Source organism: Labrus mixtus, chromosome 5, assembly GCF_963584025.1.
Source record: "Labrus mixtus chromosome 5, fLabMix1.1, whole genome shotgun sequence".
NCBI lineage: Eukaryota > Metazoa > Chordata > Actinopteri > Labriformes > Labridae > Labrus > Labrus mixtus.
Window position 1 is genome coordinate 12034107 of NC_083616.1, and position 18328 is coordinate 12052434.

General features: G+C 40.3%; 1 protein-coding gene across 1 annotated transcript in view; it reads right to left on the bottom strand.

The window, feature by feature from the left end:
- Positions 1-5414: 5414 nt before the first annotated feature.
- The window catches only part of LOC132974075 (phosphatidylethanolamine-binding protein 4), a 50954-nt gene continuing 38040 nt past the window's right edge, over positions 5415-18328 (bottom strand). Inside the window, exons 5-7 of the mRNA XM_061037878.1 lie at positions 12018-12063; positions 11310-11426; positions 5415-5622 (exon numbers count right to left, since the gene is read on the bottom strand). Coding sequence (XP_060893861.1) covers positions 5534-5622; positions 11310-11426; positions 12018-12063 — 252 coding nt within the window. The 3' untranslated portion in view covers positions 5415-5533. The remainder of the gene's footprint in view (positions 5623-11309; positions 11427-12017; positions 12064-18328) is intronic.

Sequence of the window (18328 nt, forward strand, 5' to 3'; positions counted from 1 at the left end):
ATTGTCAGTATTTTGTGGACTATCAGGAACAAAGCTCAGTGCTATTCAGGCAGCAGTGTGGGCTATGAAAGAGTTTATTGTGTATTTTTCCTCATATCATGCAGCCTACCCTTTTTTCTGGAACGTCATTTGTATGAAATATGCTAAAGAAACATTGGTGGGTGTTGTCCTTGATGGCCTTACTAATACTATTAAACTACTTTTTGTCAAAATAATACACTGACTTTGGATGCTTTGTAGCCTATTGCAGTACACTGATTCATAACCCTCTTCTCATGCAGCCACTCTCACAAAGACAGTAATTGACGGAGTTAATCGCTTGTAAATATTGCAGGCGCTTTGTAAATCCAAGTGGCTTGCTTTGACTTGGAGCCCAAGTGACCGCTTAAGTGGAAACTCCAAATAAGGCAGTGTCCGGCCCCGCCCCTTCGTGTCTGTATTTGGACATGTAAGTTCCGGGTGAAGTGGTAGTGGAAAAGTGATCGGAAGCCACAGACGTTCAGAGAGATGTCAGTGGACAACGCGTCATGGATCACTTTTTCAACAACTTGCCAACTTGTGAATAGCACCGCTGATTGCCTCATAATGTTTTAAAAATATCCCCTTATGATTTGGTTTGTTAAAAAAAGAATCGCAGACAGCGTGGGTTTATTGCCGTGTGTCACATTCAGATAACAGTTTAGTTAAGATGTGCTTAGTTTTGGTGTGAACTTACCTTATACCTATTTACTGCTGTATCTGCACCAAAATAAAACACACAGGCCTCTGCAAAAAAAAAAAAACAATCACAGGAAATATTGAATGAAATGTCAGAGCCTGAATATTCAGACCTGAGAAATTAATAGTACCTCAATGAACCAGAAGTGTAAACAGAGTGTGTGGGAGAATTAGTCTGAATCATGCTCTGTGTTTAGGGGGCTTACACAAACAGAGCAGCCATTACCACAGGCAAGTCCTCAGTGTATGCTGTGTGTGTCTCTGTGTGTTTATGAGGAGCAGACCTACCAGCAGGCATGGCGGAGTCCTCTCAGGGCATCTTGATACCTACAATCAGCAAAACAGACAACAGGGATTCTAATGAACTTGAAGCTAAATTTAACACATTTTAGTCCGACCACTTTGAATGGTGACTTCATCGTCTGCCTCATACTGACTCACTCCATTTGCACTGGGTCAAAAGGCACACGTTAAATTTGCCAAAAAAAGGATGTGTATGTGCTATTCTGAGTTGTTAACTAATGTCTATCAGCATGCGTGTTGCTATCAACAGACCCTACTAAAACACTATTTGTTACTTTATTTTCAAATATTCTGCCCCTGTCTTGAACCTGTGAAACCAAAACTGTTAAATCTGTATAAATACTTAGTTTATAGGCTGTTAATGTTACATACTGTACCTTATATACATTTAAATAAAGAGACAAGCATGCTCTCGGTGAAACACAAGAACAGGGCGGGACAACTTGTGAAAAGTTTGATTTCCTTCAAGCAAACTGCTTTACAAACAGATTATTGTTTCAATGTTAAATGATGAAATAAATACTGAACAAGTACCTCATCTCTGGAGATTTATGTGTAATTGGGGGCAGCTGTGGCTCAGTATAGAGTCGGTCATCTCTCAACCCGAAGGTCGGTTCGATTCCCAGCTCCTGCAGCCACATGTCGATGTGTCCTTGGTCAAGACACTTAACTCCAAGTTGCCCCATCTGCTTAGGCGGCAGCGTGTGAATGTGTATGATTAGGGTTAGTTAATACCGATGGACACTTTACACTGCAGCCTCTGCCATCAGTGTGTGAATAGGTAGGTGTGACCTGCGCTTTGAGTAGTCAGAAGACTAGAAAAGCCCTTTACAAGCTCAAGTCCATTTACTAATTAATGTGTAAAATTTTCAATTTATTTGTTATGGTATTGCCTTGCATGATCCCTTAGATTGCACCTCCATACCATGCAGTGTGTGCTTAAGGTTTTTATTAAGTGAGGAATCTGCAATAGTATCTTGATCACTTTATAATGTATGTGTAATTGATGTTGTCCCTGATATCATGCAGTGTGTATTATTTGTTATTTATTGTGAAAGGCCTCCATACATGCAACTGATAATTTCAATGATCAATTATTTATTTAATGATCAGACATTTATTGTATATTTAAAATTATTTTTTTAATACTTTGTACTGAGCAGGATATACTTGTTTTCTACTGTTTATATCATTTTATAGTGTAGTTTATGGAATTTCTGTTGTCAGGTGTGTCACTATTTTGTGAGACTACAGATCAATGTCATTGTACACTGTCCCCTGATAAATAAATGACAAATACATTTTGCCATGTTTATTTGGTTTAAATACTACAGCCTGACAGTATGAGGTAATGCAAAACAATGCCCTCATAAATGAGAGGTTATGCCTGTTGTTACTGTTATTTAGACCACCACAGGAAGCTGCCTACAATGATCAATGCAGTGGGAGATCCCTGGAAAAAGGGTGCCTCATCACTCATGTGTATGGACTCAAACTAGTGAGAGAATTCCCTCATGTCAGAGTGAGGACTTACTGTACGGCAGTTTCCCTCCTCAGGGGAGGTGTTTTTTGTGGCTCTGTGGTTGGAAAGTTGGCGGCCACACCTGGAACACCTACCTGTTGTAGGTTTATGCCCTCGGCTATGAGCTTGGTCACATGGAGCAGGCCTACAGCGTTTGTCGACGGGTTGCGGTATCCTGGCTCCTTTGCATACGGGGATTCCATGGAAGCACGGACTCATTTGAAAGCACAGTGGAAAACTCACAGGGCACTCTGGATGTATAAGCAAATTAGGTTGTTTTTTTTCCAAGCCTCATGGGGATGGCGTAATTTCATGTTCCTATCTGTTATTGAAAGAAGTGGAAATGTTTCTAATTATAACGGTTAATTTACTCTTAAAGCAAAGGCCTCTGTTACCATTATCATAAATACTTACAGTATGACATGAGAAATAATATCTTATTAGGCTGACCAGTTTGCAAAGATGAATGCTCTAATAAGTAAAGGATTTCCAAAAGACAGCTAATCTACAAACTAAGACTCTTTTTATTTAAGCTGACCTGCATCACATTTTGAGTTGACCCTATAGAGAATCTTTGCTTTAGATGAAGTTAAAGTAAGAGTTACAGTGTAAGTGTAATAGTTATAGACTGGGTACAGACATCATCCAGTATTTTTACAATGATTCAAATTGAACATCACAAGGACTTTATATCAGTCTGCATTTATGCAAAATTAAAAAAAAAAAATCAATTAATTAATCCATCTTCATTTGTTGTGTTGAATAATACACTATCTAAAGCACTATCTCAGAACACTTTACAAAAAGAGCAGCTCCAGACTAACTCTGTCTTCCAGAGTGAATAAGAGATAGAAACATGCATTTAAAACAGTTGGTCAGTGCAGACACCTTAACAAACATTCTACTTTTCAAAAGGTGCTATTTAGAACTTTGTCTCCCTCATCAGTAAGTGTAAGAAATCCTTAAAAATAAGGATATAATGAGAATCTTCTTGTCAGAGGTTGTACCCAAATCTCCAGCTGGGCTACACTGCACTGAATCTCTGCATTTAGACTTGCAGAATAATATCAGTCTGTTGGGGTCAAATGCGTGTGATGTGCAAAGTGGTCTGCAGACTACTGTAGGTATGCATCGAACAGATGAAACACTCAAATCCATCTTGCTGCTGCACACAACAAGCGATGAACGGCAGAAATTCTCCAGTGACATGCATCTACTCTTCAGCAGCAGATAGAGAGAGTTGAGACTCAAGTCATCATGCATATTAGATCACGAAGTGCCTGTTAGGCAATTGAATTGATTATACAAATGTCTTTTAATTAATGTAAACTTGAATAAATTAAGAAAATATTGAATGCTTTTCTGATATCATCAGGGGATGTGAGAAGTGATTTTTTTCATAGAGACAATATAGTGTGCACCGGTGACTATAGCTGTCAGTTTTTCTTAATCAGAATATTTCAACTCTCCTGACATTTAGAGTAAAAATAAACACATTGAAGGAAGCTGAGTGGCAAAACCCAGCTGTTTTGGCAGGATATCTCCACGTTATAAAGGAGAAAAAAATGCACAGTGTATTTGGAAGTACAAATCTTGGCATTTCAATGGTGTACTGATGGATTCAAGTAGGTGGTTTTTGGAAGAATGCTCTCCCACTTGGCATGCCTCACAATGAGTGTGGAATTATACTCCCTTTGCCAATTGTTCAAAATGTGATTTCATAAGTCATATGAGATGGGTAAATCAAGGTCAAGAGCGATATTCAAACTGACGGATACTTCACATTTGTTCAAAAAGCAGTGGACTGTCTAAGTGTGTGTATTGTTTGGTTGTATTGTTTGTGGATGCGGCTGCTTTGACTGCTAAGTCGGGCAAACAAACAAAGCGGATGCAAGACGATCTGATCAATGATCTCCCAGAGTTCATGGAGGGGGCACATAGGGGTTTACCAAGGCTGGCTTAACCACCAAAGGAACAAAAACCTCCATTACCTACTCCTGCCGAGCCCACTGATGAGACACCAAATTAGGGTCAATGAAACCACCAACTAAAGATTGATCATCAGAACTTCAAAGTGGCTCATGTAAATCCAGCCTTTTTCAGACATCTGGGGTATTGATACAAACTCCTCCCTGAGGAGGGTTGCTGGTTAGAAACCGATATTCCTCATGGGGGGTACTCTGACCCACCCTCTACAAAGCATCTCCAAGTCTGAAAAGTAGCTCCTCGTGAACGGGTTGAAAAGTTTATCCACAGCATCCTCTGCAGACCTGCCAGGTGGGCCTCTTATGTAACCTTGCACAGTTCAAAACCGGTTCATCGTCCCAAAGTTATACTCAAGGACACTTCAACATGTACAAGAGCTGATTTTACTTCAAAAGAATCAATCAAGAACCTGAATTAGCTCAGTGTTTCCAACCGAGGTGAGAGTGGTCAATGGAAATATGATAAACAATTACACAAACAGCAATTTCCCTACACTCAATACATACCACAGGCCCTGCAGCCCCTCCCCTTGCTCTGTCTCTCTGCAGAGTATTTTGGTTCAAGTTCCACTCCGGCATCCGGCTGTGTTGCGGTCTCGGTTTCACCTCCCACTTCCTTTTTTTGGCCCTGACGTGTTTCCGCCCCTGAATTAGAGTTGACTCTTTCCACACTGAGTTGTGATATCAGGCCGTCTTCCTCCTCTTGCTGACAGTGTTCGGAAACTAATAAGAAATCCCCAGTGAGGTCAAAATCTATCCCGAATCTGTCGCTCCAGACCACAACACTGAGATACAGAGAAACATCAAGAACATAGCAGCTGGTGCAACACAAAGAGGAAATCTCTGTCTACCTGAATGATAAGATAGAGGCAAAGAGGGCCGGCCTGTTGTATGCTTTGAAGAAGTGATGCTGTTTAATTCAGGGAAAGAATGAATGAATGAATGAATTGTATATCACTGTTTTGACACATGCTTCTTCACCAACATTTCTGACATTGAGAATTCTTCAGTCCTCGTAGTTTTTGGTGAGAAACTGCAAAGTGGCAACAGGTTTCAGGTCAAACCTGGTGATGAAGGCCGATAGATCCCATTTACCTGTGAAGACAAGAAAGACACAAACACAGAGTATTATTTCTGGTAATTTGGATTGAATGTGCTTAAAAGACAGTTTGTTTTCAGTCTATAAAGATGAAATACATATCAAATAACTAAGATCAATTAAAACCGTTCATAAGAGTCCATATTTTATGTTTACAATATACAACATAAATTTAGCACAATGTGAGTGTAATCTCTGCTGCATTACAGGAGCATCATTTCTCCTGACCGCTTGGCCCGTGTTAGAGGGATCTGAGGCCTAACTGAGCAGCACATGGCTCTGGGATGTGAGTCACTGAGAACAGCACTACTGAAAATAAAACATGTTGCTGTAATGATGGAGGTGGGAACGCAAGGACGTATTGGCAAGAAGATATGATTCAATTGCCTGGACTGTTTCTTTTTTTCTTCCCTCCCCTTTTAAACAAACACCAGACGGCCATCCGGCTGGTATGACAATATCACTTCTTAGATTTTGACAAACCGCTGATTCCCTGCAGCTTCTCCTGCCTTTAGAAAAAAAAAAAAAAAAAAATTACGATTATTATTCCAAGGCAACAAAACCCTGTGTGCTTTAAAGTTGCAAACTCCAACAGATTCTAGAGGGAAGGATTGTATGTTTGTGTGCACATTAGACAATGCCGCGCCTTGTAATCCAGGGAATGGCTGACTTTCTGGTATTTCCGTATGTGCAGGGATTACATTAACAGATGCTCAAGAGAAAGAAAGTTAATCTTTTGCAAAGAAAGCCAACTCTTGAAATGCTCCAAATATTAAGCAAGGATGGTCTTGTAGTTAGGAGCCGAGTCTGATTCTGCCTGGATAAAAACATTACTGTTTTTCACTTCTTACTGCAGTTACTTTACAGGCCTTCGCTGCGGCTGTTTTCATCATCAGGGAGCAACATTTGTATCTTCCCAAGGAAGACATCTGAGGGAAGAAATACCCTTTACCACTGCCAATCAAATCAATGCAGAAAGAAGTAAGACAGATTCTTTACATTTTTGGCAAATTGTCTTACTAAAGCCATGATTTTGCAGCCTTTTTTAAAATTATATTAATGTATCAGTTTTAAATGTCAATTACATTATCACCAAATTATTTCTCAACTTTTTTTGTGCTCATGCAACCCATTTCATCCTCCTAACATGTTTAGTCTATGAGCCTGACACCTCAGTTGCGGACACACAGTCGGTGTGTTCGACTGTGCCACGGGGTCAGGTCAGGTTCTGAGCTCAGCTAGGAAAGACTCTGAATAATAACTGGGAGATGAGCAGATGAGTACCTGAATGTTGCCAGGTCACTGCAGAAAGGGCTCTGATAATCAAGTGAGGGCAATGGAATCAAGTGACCTGTCCGTATTGTAGGGCATGGTCCCTGTGGCCCCTCTGGCCTGTGCTTCAGTGGGAGATAATTCACCGCCTCTGTAGATCCTCAAACTCCTCTAAAAGCTGAGGGGTGAGGCAGCTGGGTGATGGACTTTACACAGACTATTGGGATATGGTTCATGACAGATTTCATACATTAAAGGTAAAACTTTCTCTTAACCTTTCATAGGCAGAGCCTGCCTCACAGCAGTGTAAGGCAACATTTCCTCTAACAGAGACTGTCACACTGAAGATCATTTTATTGTAACGATCGTCGGGAGTCAAAACCAGGCACTGCTTGTAAGGCTTTACACACATAATCCTGTCTAAAGCTGTGCAACCATTGGGCGCAATCCAAAAAGAGGCAAATTCACAATATCTAGTGCTATCACACTGGCTGCTACCCTGCAAATGCCTAGACTTACAAGTGACCTTAAAATAGGCTGGTGTGTGTTTGTAGTGAGGAGACGTGTTTCCACCTCTCCCATCTGCCTGCTCATGGAAAGGACAGATAGTGTAGGACCTGAGGGCGATGTTAAAGTCTTCCTGCCTTCCCTTTTGTTTCCACCTTGCTGCTCCGTCTGGGTATGGCAGGAAGATCAGGACTGCTGTGAGGTGACACAGAGCTGCTACATTTAGTGGTGTGGGCGGTGTCCCTGTTAAACCTCTTATAGTCTCTCAAAAATACTCCAAACCAAGTAAACCTGTTCATCACAGGAGAGTAAGAGGAGTCAAATCAGAGCTTATTAGAACTGCACTGAGCTTTATCACAACATGCCCTATCATCATGAAGGGGATTCTACGTGGATGGGGGGGTCAGAGGTCACCTCTAGACCAGATATGAGTCTTGCTTGAAGAGGCTTCAGCAGGGAGGTTGGCTGCTGTGGAGGTACCCAGGTTCAAGAACGATGTCATAGCGCTTGGCTGCAAATCTCAGACTCCCGTCAAAATAGCACCATACGTTGTTACCAGATGCGAGGGACTCCATATTTATCCTCAGAGATTTGTCACACATTGAATTATTATCAGTTAGTAGATTTTTCATCTGTGAAATCGCCAAAATCATTTTTGTATTTTTCCTGTCATTCCCCTTTTCATTTCAGTTAGTAATCTGAACAATTGTTGATTCATATTTTTAAAAGATCACTCAATTAATTGTTGCAATTAATGTCTTTTGTCATTTTTGATTTATCTGTGATCATTGCATTGATAACGAATCATCCGTGAGGTCAACTACTCGTGACAGTGTGTGAAAATGTCCTTTCACAATCATAACTTCCAACATTGCAATGTGGTGTCATCAATTATTACTCATTTCAGCAGTGGATCTCTGGATGGAGGGAGTTCAGAAAACTCTAGAAACTTTAACCTTGAATCTCACAAGCAGTCTTTAAGATAAGAACAACAACTAAAAAAAAAAAAAAACCCAAACCAGCCAAAATTTAACACGTCAAAGTGTTCCTTGAAGGCAGCCGACTCCTGGCTGAGGCTCAGGCCTGCTGTAGCAACCAAATCCTGGCTCTCTTGACTCCACGCAGCTCTGATTAATGGTAGAGGCTGTGGGTGGGTGGTAGACATGGATCTGCCCATTACCACACTGCAACACTGCAAATGGCTTCAATTACTGTGGAGTGTGCTGAGCTGGCAGTAGGGGCTCTCGGAGGCAAGATGAGCAACGTGTAGCATCCAGCAGCTAACTCCACTGTGATGCGTTCATTAACACAACATGGGAGTCACGTTCATCCTCTCGCTTATTATTTACCACAGAAAAATTTAGGGGGGGGGGATCTCAAGGTTTTCCATCTGTTTTCTAGCAAATATTTAAAAATCTATCTGATGTTTCTGATCAGTATTTGTAAGGTTTAAGTAAGCAGACAGGGGGAGGATGTGTGAGAAATGTATGTACAAACTACCTTGTTAGCTGAAACAACAATGGTTAGCCTCCCTCAAGGCCTCATCGTTTCTCTCCCCGGCTTTGTAACACTGTTTCCCTTGACAAAATGACTTGGCGGCACCAAACAGTCGCAGGACATATTGAGGGCTTGCCAAGTGGCTAACAAGTATCACGAGGGCCTGTGTGCCCCCGCCTGCCCCCCCACTCTGGCACTGGGGCAGCCTTCAGTCAGGGACAGCCTTCCTGAGCCAGAGCGAAGGGGATTCCCCCACGATCACGCCCTTGTGCCCCGTGCCAAGAGCGAAGCCCCCTGTAGTTCCTTGTGTCACAAACCAGCTGTCTTCGTCAGTTCACTGACCCATATTCATAACCTTAACACAGGAGGCACTGCAGACTCCCACAGTCCTCACAACAGCCCTGCTCCACCTCTCATTGTTCACCCACTTTACTACTCAAGTGATGGTCAGAGATGAAAGAAAAAAAGACGACAAATTTGCAATAAAATTGAGTCAATGACTGCGCGACTGGAAGTGGAAAACGATCATTAGGAGTCTCCCACCCACGACTAAATGCTCTCCCCTTTGCAAATCACATCAATTAATGTCATGGGCTATGAAAAATGCTCTCTGTGTCATGCCACATGGAGGGAGGACAGACGCTAATAAGTGAACATACTTAACGGAGGAGGTGGGGAGACGTGGGATTCCCTCCGTTCCTCTTGTCTGAGCAGGAATTCCGTGATCATCACGGCCAAGTAGAAGCCAAAAATAAAACAGCAGGTACGACACAGAAATCAACCAAGCCAATAAAAAAACATTAAATTGAAATTTTTCCTATTAATAGAGAAGGACTAGGCTTTCAGTCTCAATATGTCACAGTCTTTAGCCATTCCCTTCTTTTCAAGGGCAGTTAACCTCTTCAAAATTGACCCATCAAATAAACATTTGATTATCCGAGAGTGAATATCTTAATTTCATTTCCTTTGAATAGAGAGAGTAGTATGAAGGAGAGAGGAAGTACAGCAGCGCGAGTTAAACTCATACAGTAGATTAAGGATGGGTGGATCCACTCAGTTCAATCGCTTCATAATGTGGGCGTAACTACAGTATCAGAGCAGAAACGAGGATGCTCCAGTTTATTATGTGGCCCAAAAATGATATTAAAATATTCCAAACAGCAGGCAACTATTCACACTGTGATTTTCTTCAGCTTAACCAGTTCTGACACAGTGAATACAATAACAATTTGATCGGAGTTCATCTTCCCAAATCTGAATTTTGGATATGTTAAATACTCCAAATTCCATCTCTATTGACATTTCTTTTCTTCCAGAGGTATCAACATCAAACAGACTTCAAACTAATGTGCCTCGATTGTTTGCTGACATAGCTGTCAAAACTTCAAACAGAGACTGGCAGCTTCACTCATTCCCGTCCGCAGCGCTTGAAGTCTCAAACCGCCCCAATCTCCCCTCAAATCACCGGCTGTGACCCGAGTAGAGCAGACAGACGGGCACGCCTCCTGTGAGGTGCTGTACTTGAACATCCAGGTGAAGTTTCCCAAACCTTCAAGAGACTTTTATTCAGGGGGAGGAAAAGTCAGAAAAGCTGAAAAACTAAAACTCTTACTTCTGCAAGGCAAGCACGACTAAGGTACAAAACCATCTGATATCACATAGATATATTGAATTATCATGTGTGTGGACATGGAGGAAACAGATTTCAGGTTTGGTTGAGGTTAACGGGACGTGGTCAGACAGACACGTGCAGGTGTGCGTGGGAGCTGACAATACTCGTCTTGACCCCGCAGGCATCAACACTGCAGCAGACTTACTCACTAAACTCATTAACATGTCCATTGTTAACCTGAAACATCTGAAAAGAAAATCATCTTTTTTTTTAATGCTTCGATTAATTATTCATAATACACATAACTGTTTGTGCTTTACTCTTAATGTACACACCAGCGAGATAAGTGGGTTTCAGTATAGTTGGATGTAGTCTGGCTGGAGTTTATTTCCGGGACATTATGTAACAAATCAAATTACTAATAATAGATACAGACATTTGTTAATACGGAAACACGTCACTCTAAATAAAGGATTAAGCCCACTCAAACAAATGAGGCAATACCTAAATCATTCTTATGTTGTCAGATGACACAACTTCCTACTTTGTGTCAAGAATATAAATATTTACTTGCTGATGCTTAAAAATAATTCTTGCAGTAGTTTGAAAAAGAACAAAAACTACAAGGACAAAATACAATAACGTCGGTAATTTGAGAGGAAACATTCGAGCTTTGACTTTGATTTGTTGTTATCTCTCTAATGCTGATGCAACAGCTAGTGTTGGTGTATGATGGATGACACTGCAGTGACCAAAATGTTGTGAACTGAAGGTGCTGGTGAGTTGAGTCATTACCGCGGGATGAACTCTCCTTCTCAGCCAGGGACACCGATGTGTCTGGAGGCTGCTCAAACAACATGAACTGGTAGCGGTGCAAACCAGTCTTCTTAGGCGGGGTTGGAGGATGATATTCTGCAGGGAAAAACAACACGAGAAACAATGGAGTATCTTTTTACGTATAAGTTACGATTAACCAGTGGTCACGATGGCTCCATTAAGTTGTAACCATGAACTTGTGGTGCAGTGGACTTCTTTTTTTTTTTTTTTCGCATGTCGCACATGATCTTTAATACCTGTTCTGCAAGACAATAAACTTCATGTCTGACTGTCTGCTGTACTAAAACACTTGTTACAGCACTCAGACATGTCAGATGCAGAACTAAAAAAAGTTGGAGCAACTTCAATGTTACACATTAAAAACCTTAAGGGCTTAACTGGACTCACATGATTATAAAACAAAACAAACAATAAATGTAAAATATACAACAACATCATGCTGCCTCCACAACTAAAAGGGATTATGTCATTAAAATACATGTTAAATAAATGTATTTATAAATTTCATACTGACTGTGTTGAATATGGACAGTGCATATAAATCAAACTGTGTGTATTGTATGTGTATTCTATCTATATTTTAAATATCAAGGAATCAGCAGAAAAGTATAAGGTCTTCCATAGACAAGCTTTTAAAATGAACTATTCATTGCAAACCATACTCACCAGTGAGGGTCGTCCCTTCAATCTCTCCTTTCTTCAGTGCATTGCCCTGATAAAACAGACACAGAAACACACAGATATAACCTATTTGAACATTTTTGAAGGTAAGACAAATGTTCTAAAACTAACAAAAAAATAAAACTCAATGCTTCAATTCTGTTCGTTTGTTCTCCCACAGCAGAATGATTCTGTGAGCACTTAGCTCTGTGGTTAGTCTTTGAATTATCAGCCACTGTACAAACACGAGAGACGAAGGAGAAGATCTATTTGTTACAGACCAACCTGCAGTTTATTTCTCCCTATGTTAGATATTGTTGTGTGATTGATTTTAGCAAGTATTGTTCAAAAGTACACAGAGTTGATGATTAGAAGAAGATAATAATTGATAGCTGGTAATAAAAAAATAACTATACATGAAGCCCCCATTAACAGACAATTTATAAAACTGTTGATAAAAATGTGTGAAAGTCAAATATATGAAAGATCTGTTATATTCATATCTGAAGACATTTCCTCAGCAAATTAAAACACTGAGAGGATTTCCAGGAAGCAATTTCCCATATTATTAATTGTATATTAACTTTCTGTTGCCTAGTGACAGATATCATGTTACCTGAAGTGAAGCAATGATATTTTTCATAATCATTTCTATTGTATACTTGTCAGGTTAAACTCCCCCAGCTCCAGGAGGCACACAGTCAGGCACCTCACACAGGAATGCTTGTTTAACAGACTTGGCTGCTTAAAGCAAGATGGCTGCGAAAATCCTCGAGTGGGAGGATAAAGACCAAATATGTTGTCCGAGAAATGGCCCAAAACCCACTTGAGGTAAGCATGGAAGTCCCCATCACGGGCATCAAGTATAAGTTCAACCACCTATTTCTGCACACACAGGCTCCCTCCGCAGGGTGACAGAGGTACTGTGTTACTAGACAGCGTGTGAGGACAAAAGACAGGCAGGAAAAGAGGCTCTTCTCTGAACTCCTGTGATCTTTCTGCAGACATTTGAGTTTGCTTGAAGAACACATCAAGAATAAAACAAAAATAGAGTTTACAGGGGTTGAGGAACAACCAGCTGCCTTTTACTTTGCGGATGCAGTCTAAGAACATACTGTAGAATGGTAAATTGTGGAGTTTATTCATTAAGACATCTGGGGTATGATAAAAACACATTTTGCTCTGAGGTATAATGATCTCATTTGAAAAGAGGATACAAAATATGTCACTGTTGAAAGCCAGACATGATCCCTCCAATGTATATTATCAAAAATAAATTCATTCTATACTCCTGACAAGTATAGATTAAAAAAATCTTAGTTATATGGTAAAAATTTATATGAAATGAGGTTGTGTTTTTTTTTTTTTTTTAATTCTGCAACTGGCAGCTGATGAAATACTGCCATGGTATTTAGTGCCAAATAAAAATGTACAACTCCATAGTCATAAGCACATAGTGTGTATGCCAGAATGACTGAGATACACTTTGTAATGATTCATTTACAAATATTAATTATTTAATGTGGGAAATGTAGCAGCAGTATCAGAGCATGTGTCCTCTATTGTTCATCCTCTCTTCTTTAAAACTGCTCTTTAGAAGGTTTAGCAGTAAGAAAGAGAGCGCAGAGCACCAGTGTTTACAAAGACTGATAAAATATTCAGAAGATTAGTTTCAACTGTGAGGATCTTCATCTGCTGATCAGTGAGAGGAAAAAAAAAAGAAGCTTTATTTAGAAATAGCAAGAGTCCTGCAGCCCGCAGGATCCAAACCCATTGCCATAGCAACAGGTAGTCAACATTTGAGCATGCAACATTTTCCCATATCTTAGTGCTTGGTTCTCGCTCACTCTCCGTGGCACCCCCTGCCCTTTTAATTTCATTATAAAGCATCAAGAGAAAACAGCAGCAAATTAATCTGACATTCTTATTCAGCCAAACAATAAAAGTCAAGTCAATATCATGAAGAATTGACATTAAAGTATATTACTTCAAATCTAAACAGTAATTATTTTTAGGTGTTAAAGTGGTTTATCTTTACATCGTGACAAACCAGGCAGTGTTGAGGCCTCTGACTCTTGTTCTGGTGTTCACTGGGGAGTGACGGACCCCCTCACAGTAATCTACAGGACTTTCTCACATGGTGGGCGAGCCTCCCTCAGGGACCCCGCTGTGGGGGCGGGTACAGAGCGTGAAAAGTTCTGACCGCTAAATGACTGACAGCTGCTTGCTGTGTTAATTATGTTTCCTTTGAAAGGTTCAGCTGGAAGTAAGGGCTGTAATAAGTGTATTATTTTATTCTTGGAGAATTTTCTTGGAGTGGCAAAGTTTGGATAAATGTTAACATGGGGGTAACTTAGAGTGAAACACTGACAATGTAAAAGTACTGAAATTAAAATGATAACTCACCTTTTACTTGACAGGGTGGAAGACAATGCAATTCTACGTTATTCAATTGATTTAATGTCTTTTTAGCCCGTTGAATGGTTTTCTTGTAAACCCCACCCATGCAAAAGCTGGGATGATGATGTCATAAAAAAATTAAGGATATTATCTGATTACAAGGCTCCCACAAAGTCTGTAAAGCCCACCAATGAGCTCGTGAACAAAGCTCTTACACGGGTCTCACATTTGAGTTCTTTGGTCTCCAGCTGACAGGCGTTATTGCTGCTTTCACTGAAAGAAGTTTTTCATATAATAAATCCATAACAGCTTTGATGGGGGAATCAAAAGCCACATCATGCATTGATGAAGTTAATCTTGGATCAATGATATTTTTCAGAAAGGATGAAACTTTGAGCTCAGGGTTTAAAAAAGTCAAAAGTGTTGATACTACAAATCTCCGACACTGTAGAGCTCCCCAATTAAAGCAGGACCATTTCACATTTTTACACTGTGAGGATTAAGTGCCTTCATTTGGATATCCAGAATAGGACTCTACAGAAGTGAATGGTGTTACTGTTTTTTTTAGTTTTATACACAGATATGCTGAACAAATGCATAATCAAACAAAGCAGAAACGACCCACAGGTGGACTATCTTCTTTAACCCCATCTTTGAATGCTACAGTTACAGCAAAAAAAGCAAACGTTTGGTGATTTTATATTGCTTTATCACCTGTATTTCCATTTTGACCTTCCTGTTGTTGTATGTGCAATATCACAGTGATGTGGTTTATAGATACCTGCTAACTATACTTTTTCAAAATTAAAAGACAGAGCTCAAAAGGCTAATGTAAAACTACAGCAGCACAAATGTCAGTGAGTAGCTAGTTAATAGTTTCTCCCATCAATCCTTAAACCCTGACAATCATTTATCTTTGGTTCATCCTCCAACAGTACCAGAAGAAATATGCCAATCACTGAATCTTGTTAGAGAGAGAGAGCTAATTCCAGAGTTATTAGGTGAAACAAAATTTGACTATGCTTTGCATCGTCGTACTAGGGGAATACCCATTCCTGTAGCTGTGATAGTGAATCACACAGAGGAGTGTGGGAGAGGCAGAAACTGACCAAGATAAAAACTGAAAGTGTCAAAATGGCCTTGTTACTTAACATACTAAACAGAGAGGAACATCACACTCTAATACATGACAGCCTGTCAATCTTTCATGGGAGGAGGATTCGTTTTTGAAGGAATGACCAAGAACCAGTGAGAATTATATTATTATTAAAGGAAATTATGACACCCAAATCCACAGAGGACTAGACTAGGTATAGTGTTTTGACTCGTTTTTTTAAATGTTATTGTTACAGGTCAAATTCAATTCTGAACACTATCACTGATTGTATTTCAAACCAACTGCAACAGTAAGTCTAGAAAATAGTTTTTAAGTTGAGGGTCTCAATATTGTTTATACTGTGTTGACAGTAACGCTGCAGATTGTTCAGACATCTACTGAGGTGTTTGTGGCAGCAGGGGGGTGTAGTGAGTAGGGACATCAGGTTTCAGACGGAGGGCCTGAGTTGAAGACCCCAACAGGAAACACATGCCCTGGTAAGTGGCCCTTAAAAAAGACGAGGAGACAGTTTTTAAGAGAAGTGAGATGCAGAGAGAGTCCCTACAAGCTGTTGTACGGCTGATCTGGGATTAGTCTGGATAGGGCAATCATAGAAATCAGCATAGTGACAATAAATATAGAAGTCACTATCAGAAGTTTTCATTGTAATATATAGATTGAACATGAATGTTAATGAAACAAGTGTCACTGAAGGTTACATGCTCTGTTTATATAGTAACTAGTAACCTCTTCATATCTAATGTAGTCCAGCTGTCATGTACACATTCGTCCTTTCTCTTTCTGTTGTTCATCGGGGCCCTGCTTGCCTTCATGTTTTACTGACTACACTGACTCAGTCAAAGCAAAAAGGATCCCAAACAACCTACACGATATGAGTGATGAATAATTCTGAATAATCTGGAAAAAGCACTGCAGCAGAGCTTTTTCTGTGGGTCACGTAACAGCCTGACACTCCAACCACAAATATTCAGAGCAAAAACTCTGGCTCTCTGTTCTGTGTGAAGGCTGATACAGACCAACTAATTTATCATAATCAAAACAAAGAGTAAGAATTAGTTCAGTCAGAAGCATTATTATCTGCCGTGAAATCGTTGAATGTCGCTCTGGAAATTCCTCTCAGGACTAATAAAGTATATAGAAAAGGAAATTCTTTTGAACCAAGCACATAGATATTCTTGCTTGGATGCACTTCCGATCAGTCTAAAAGTGGCTGCCTTAAGTAGGGTAAGTTTGCTCAACAATACGTGATCTGTAAACTCCTCCAGGCCTTAAAGAAGAAGATGAGCTGTGAGTTTGTATAATATGTCTACATAACTTCCGCTAGGAATCCTCGGAAAGAGCCAATAGGTAGGAGTCCGTGAGGAGGTGGTGGGTAGGCACAGGGGTGCGGTTTCACCAGGAATACCCACTTGCCCAAGAACCCTTTTCTTTCTCTGTGTGGGTGAGTGCTTCCCTTTGTCGGTTACTCATGCACCTCCTTGTATATCCACCGCTTCCCTCCCCCTCTGCTGCACACCCTGTAAACCCACACCTACGACAACCAGCACCCACGTCCTTCTAATGCAGTTCTGAGAGCATCATTCTCCCTTTTACTTGCAGTCAGGCTAACAGACGGGGAGAGAGAGCATGACAGATGGTGTTCACAGCTCTATTTCTGAGGCTGGACTTGTACCGCCACAGCCACTCCTCCCCCCCTCGCCTATTCCACTCAAGCCAAGTGCTTATGACTGCCTCCTCATCTTCGCCTCAGAAATCAGCCCATTCATTTGCAGGGTTATTGTGAATTAAAAGTAAGTGTCTCAGAAGGAACCTCACACCTCGCAGGTTAAACACAGTTTTCCCCCCTCTTTAGTGGAATAAAGAAACACATGACTGCTAAAATAGGGTACTAAGTTATCCAGAGAAAGCATAACATTTGAAGATTTCTGGATTTAAAAATACTAGATCAAAAGATTCTTTATTATGGGGGGAAAAGAGAGCAGTGAATTCAATAGAAGTACTTAGAATACGATTCAACACTCCGTCTTCAACCATCAGCCCTTCCTCAATTTTATATGTCCATCGTTATTCAACCGTACCATAATGCAGGATTCTCTTTAAACTGCAAATAAGTTGCTGCTGACTATAAGAATCTAATCTAAGACATAGCAAGGCATGTTTTTCAATTTCCTAAGATTTGGAGGCCAGGAGATGCTCACCATTTGGCAAGAATGCAGCCACACACACTTAGTGGTTCCTGTGACCATTAAGCCACATAAGGCAAAGGACACTAACCACTCAGAATACCTCACTGGTATGTCGGGCTTCTGTAACCCGCAAATGAATTAACTCCCCACCCCTCACCAAATTCGGCACTGAAAATAACCTGGAATCCCCAAGCTTTGGTCCATCTTTGTCAAGAGGTGCTTAAGGCTGTCAAAAGTGCTGGTCAAATTCTCTCAGGATTGACATTAACCATAACCATCATGTGTTTTAACCGGCCACAATTAAACAGTAATTAAAAAACATTTTTAGAAAGTCACTAAATTTTAATCAATTAAAAAAAGTAACTATACTGGCAATTTATTTTGGAGGATATGGTGCTTTACTTATGTATTTCTATTGTTGATACTTGATCCACTACAGAGGAGGGTAATTGTACTTTTTTGTCAATGTATCAAATGAAACCTTTGGTTAGCAACTTTGCAGTTTACAATTACTATTAAAAACACATTAAACTAATAAGCTGATGTGTTTTATGGATAAAAGCCCTCAGCAGTAAATAATGTAGTTACAATCTGCTCTACTTTTGGAAGCTGCA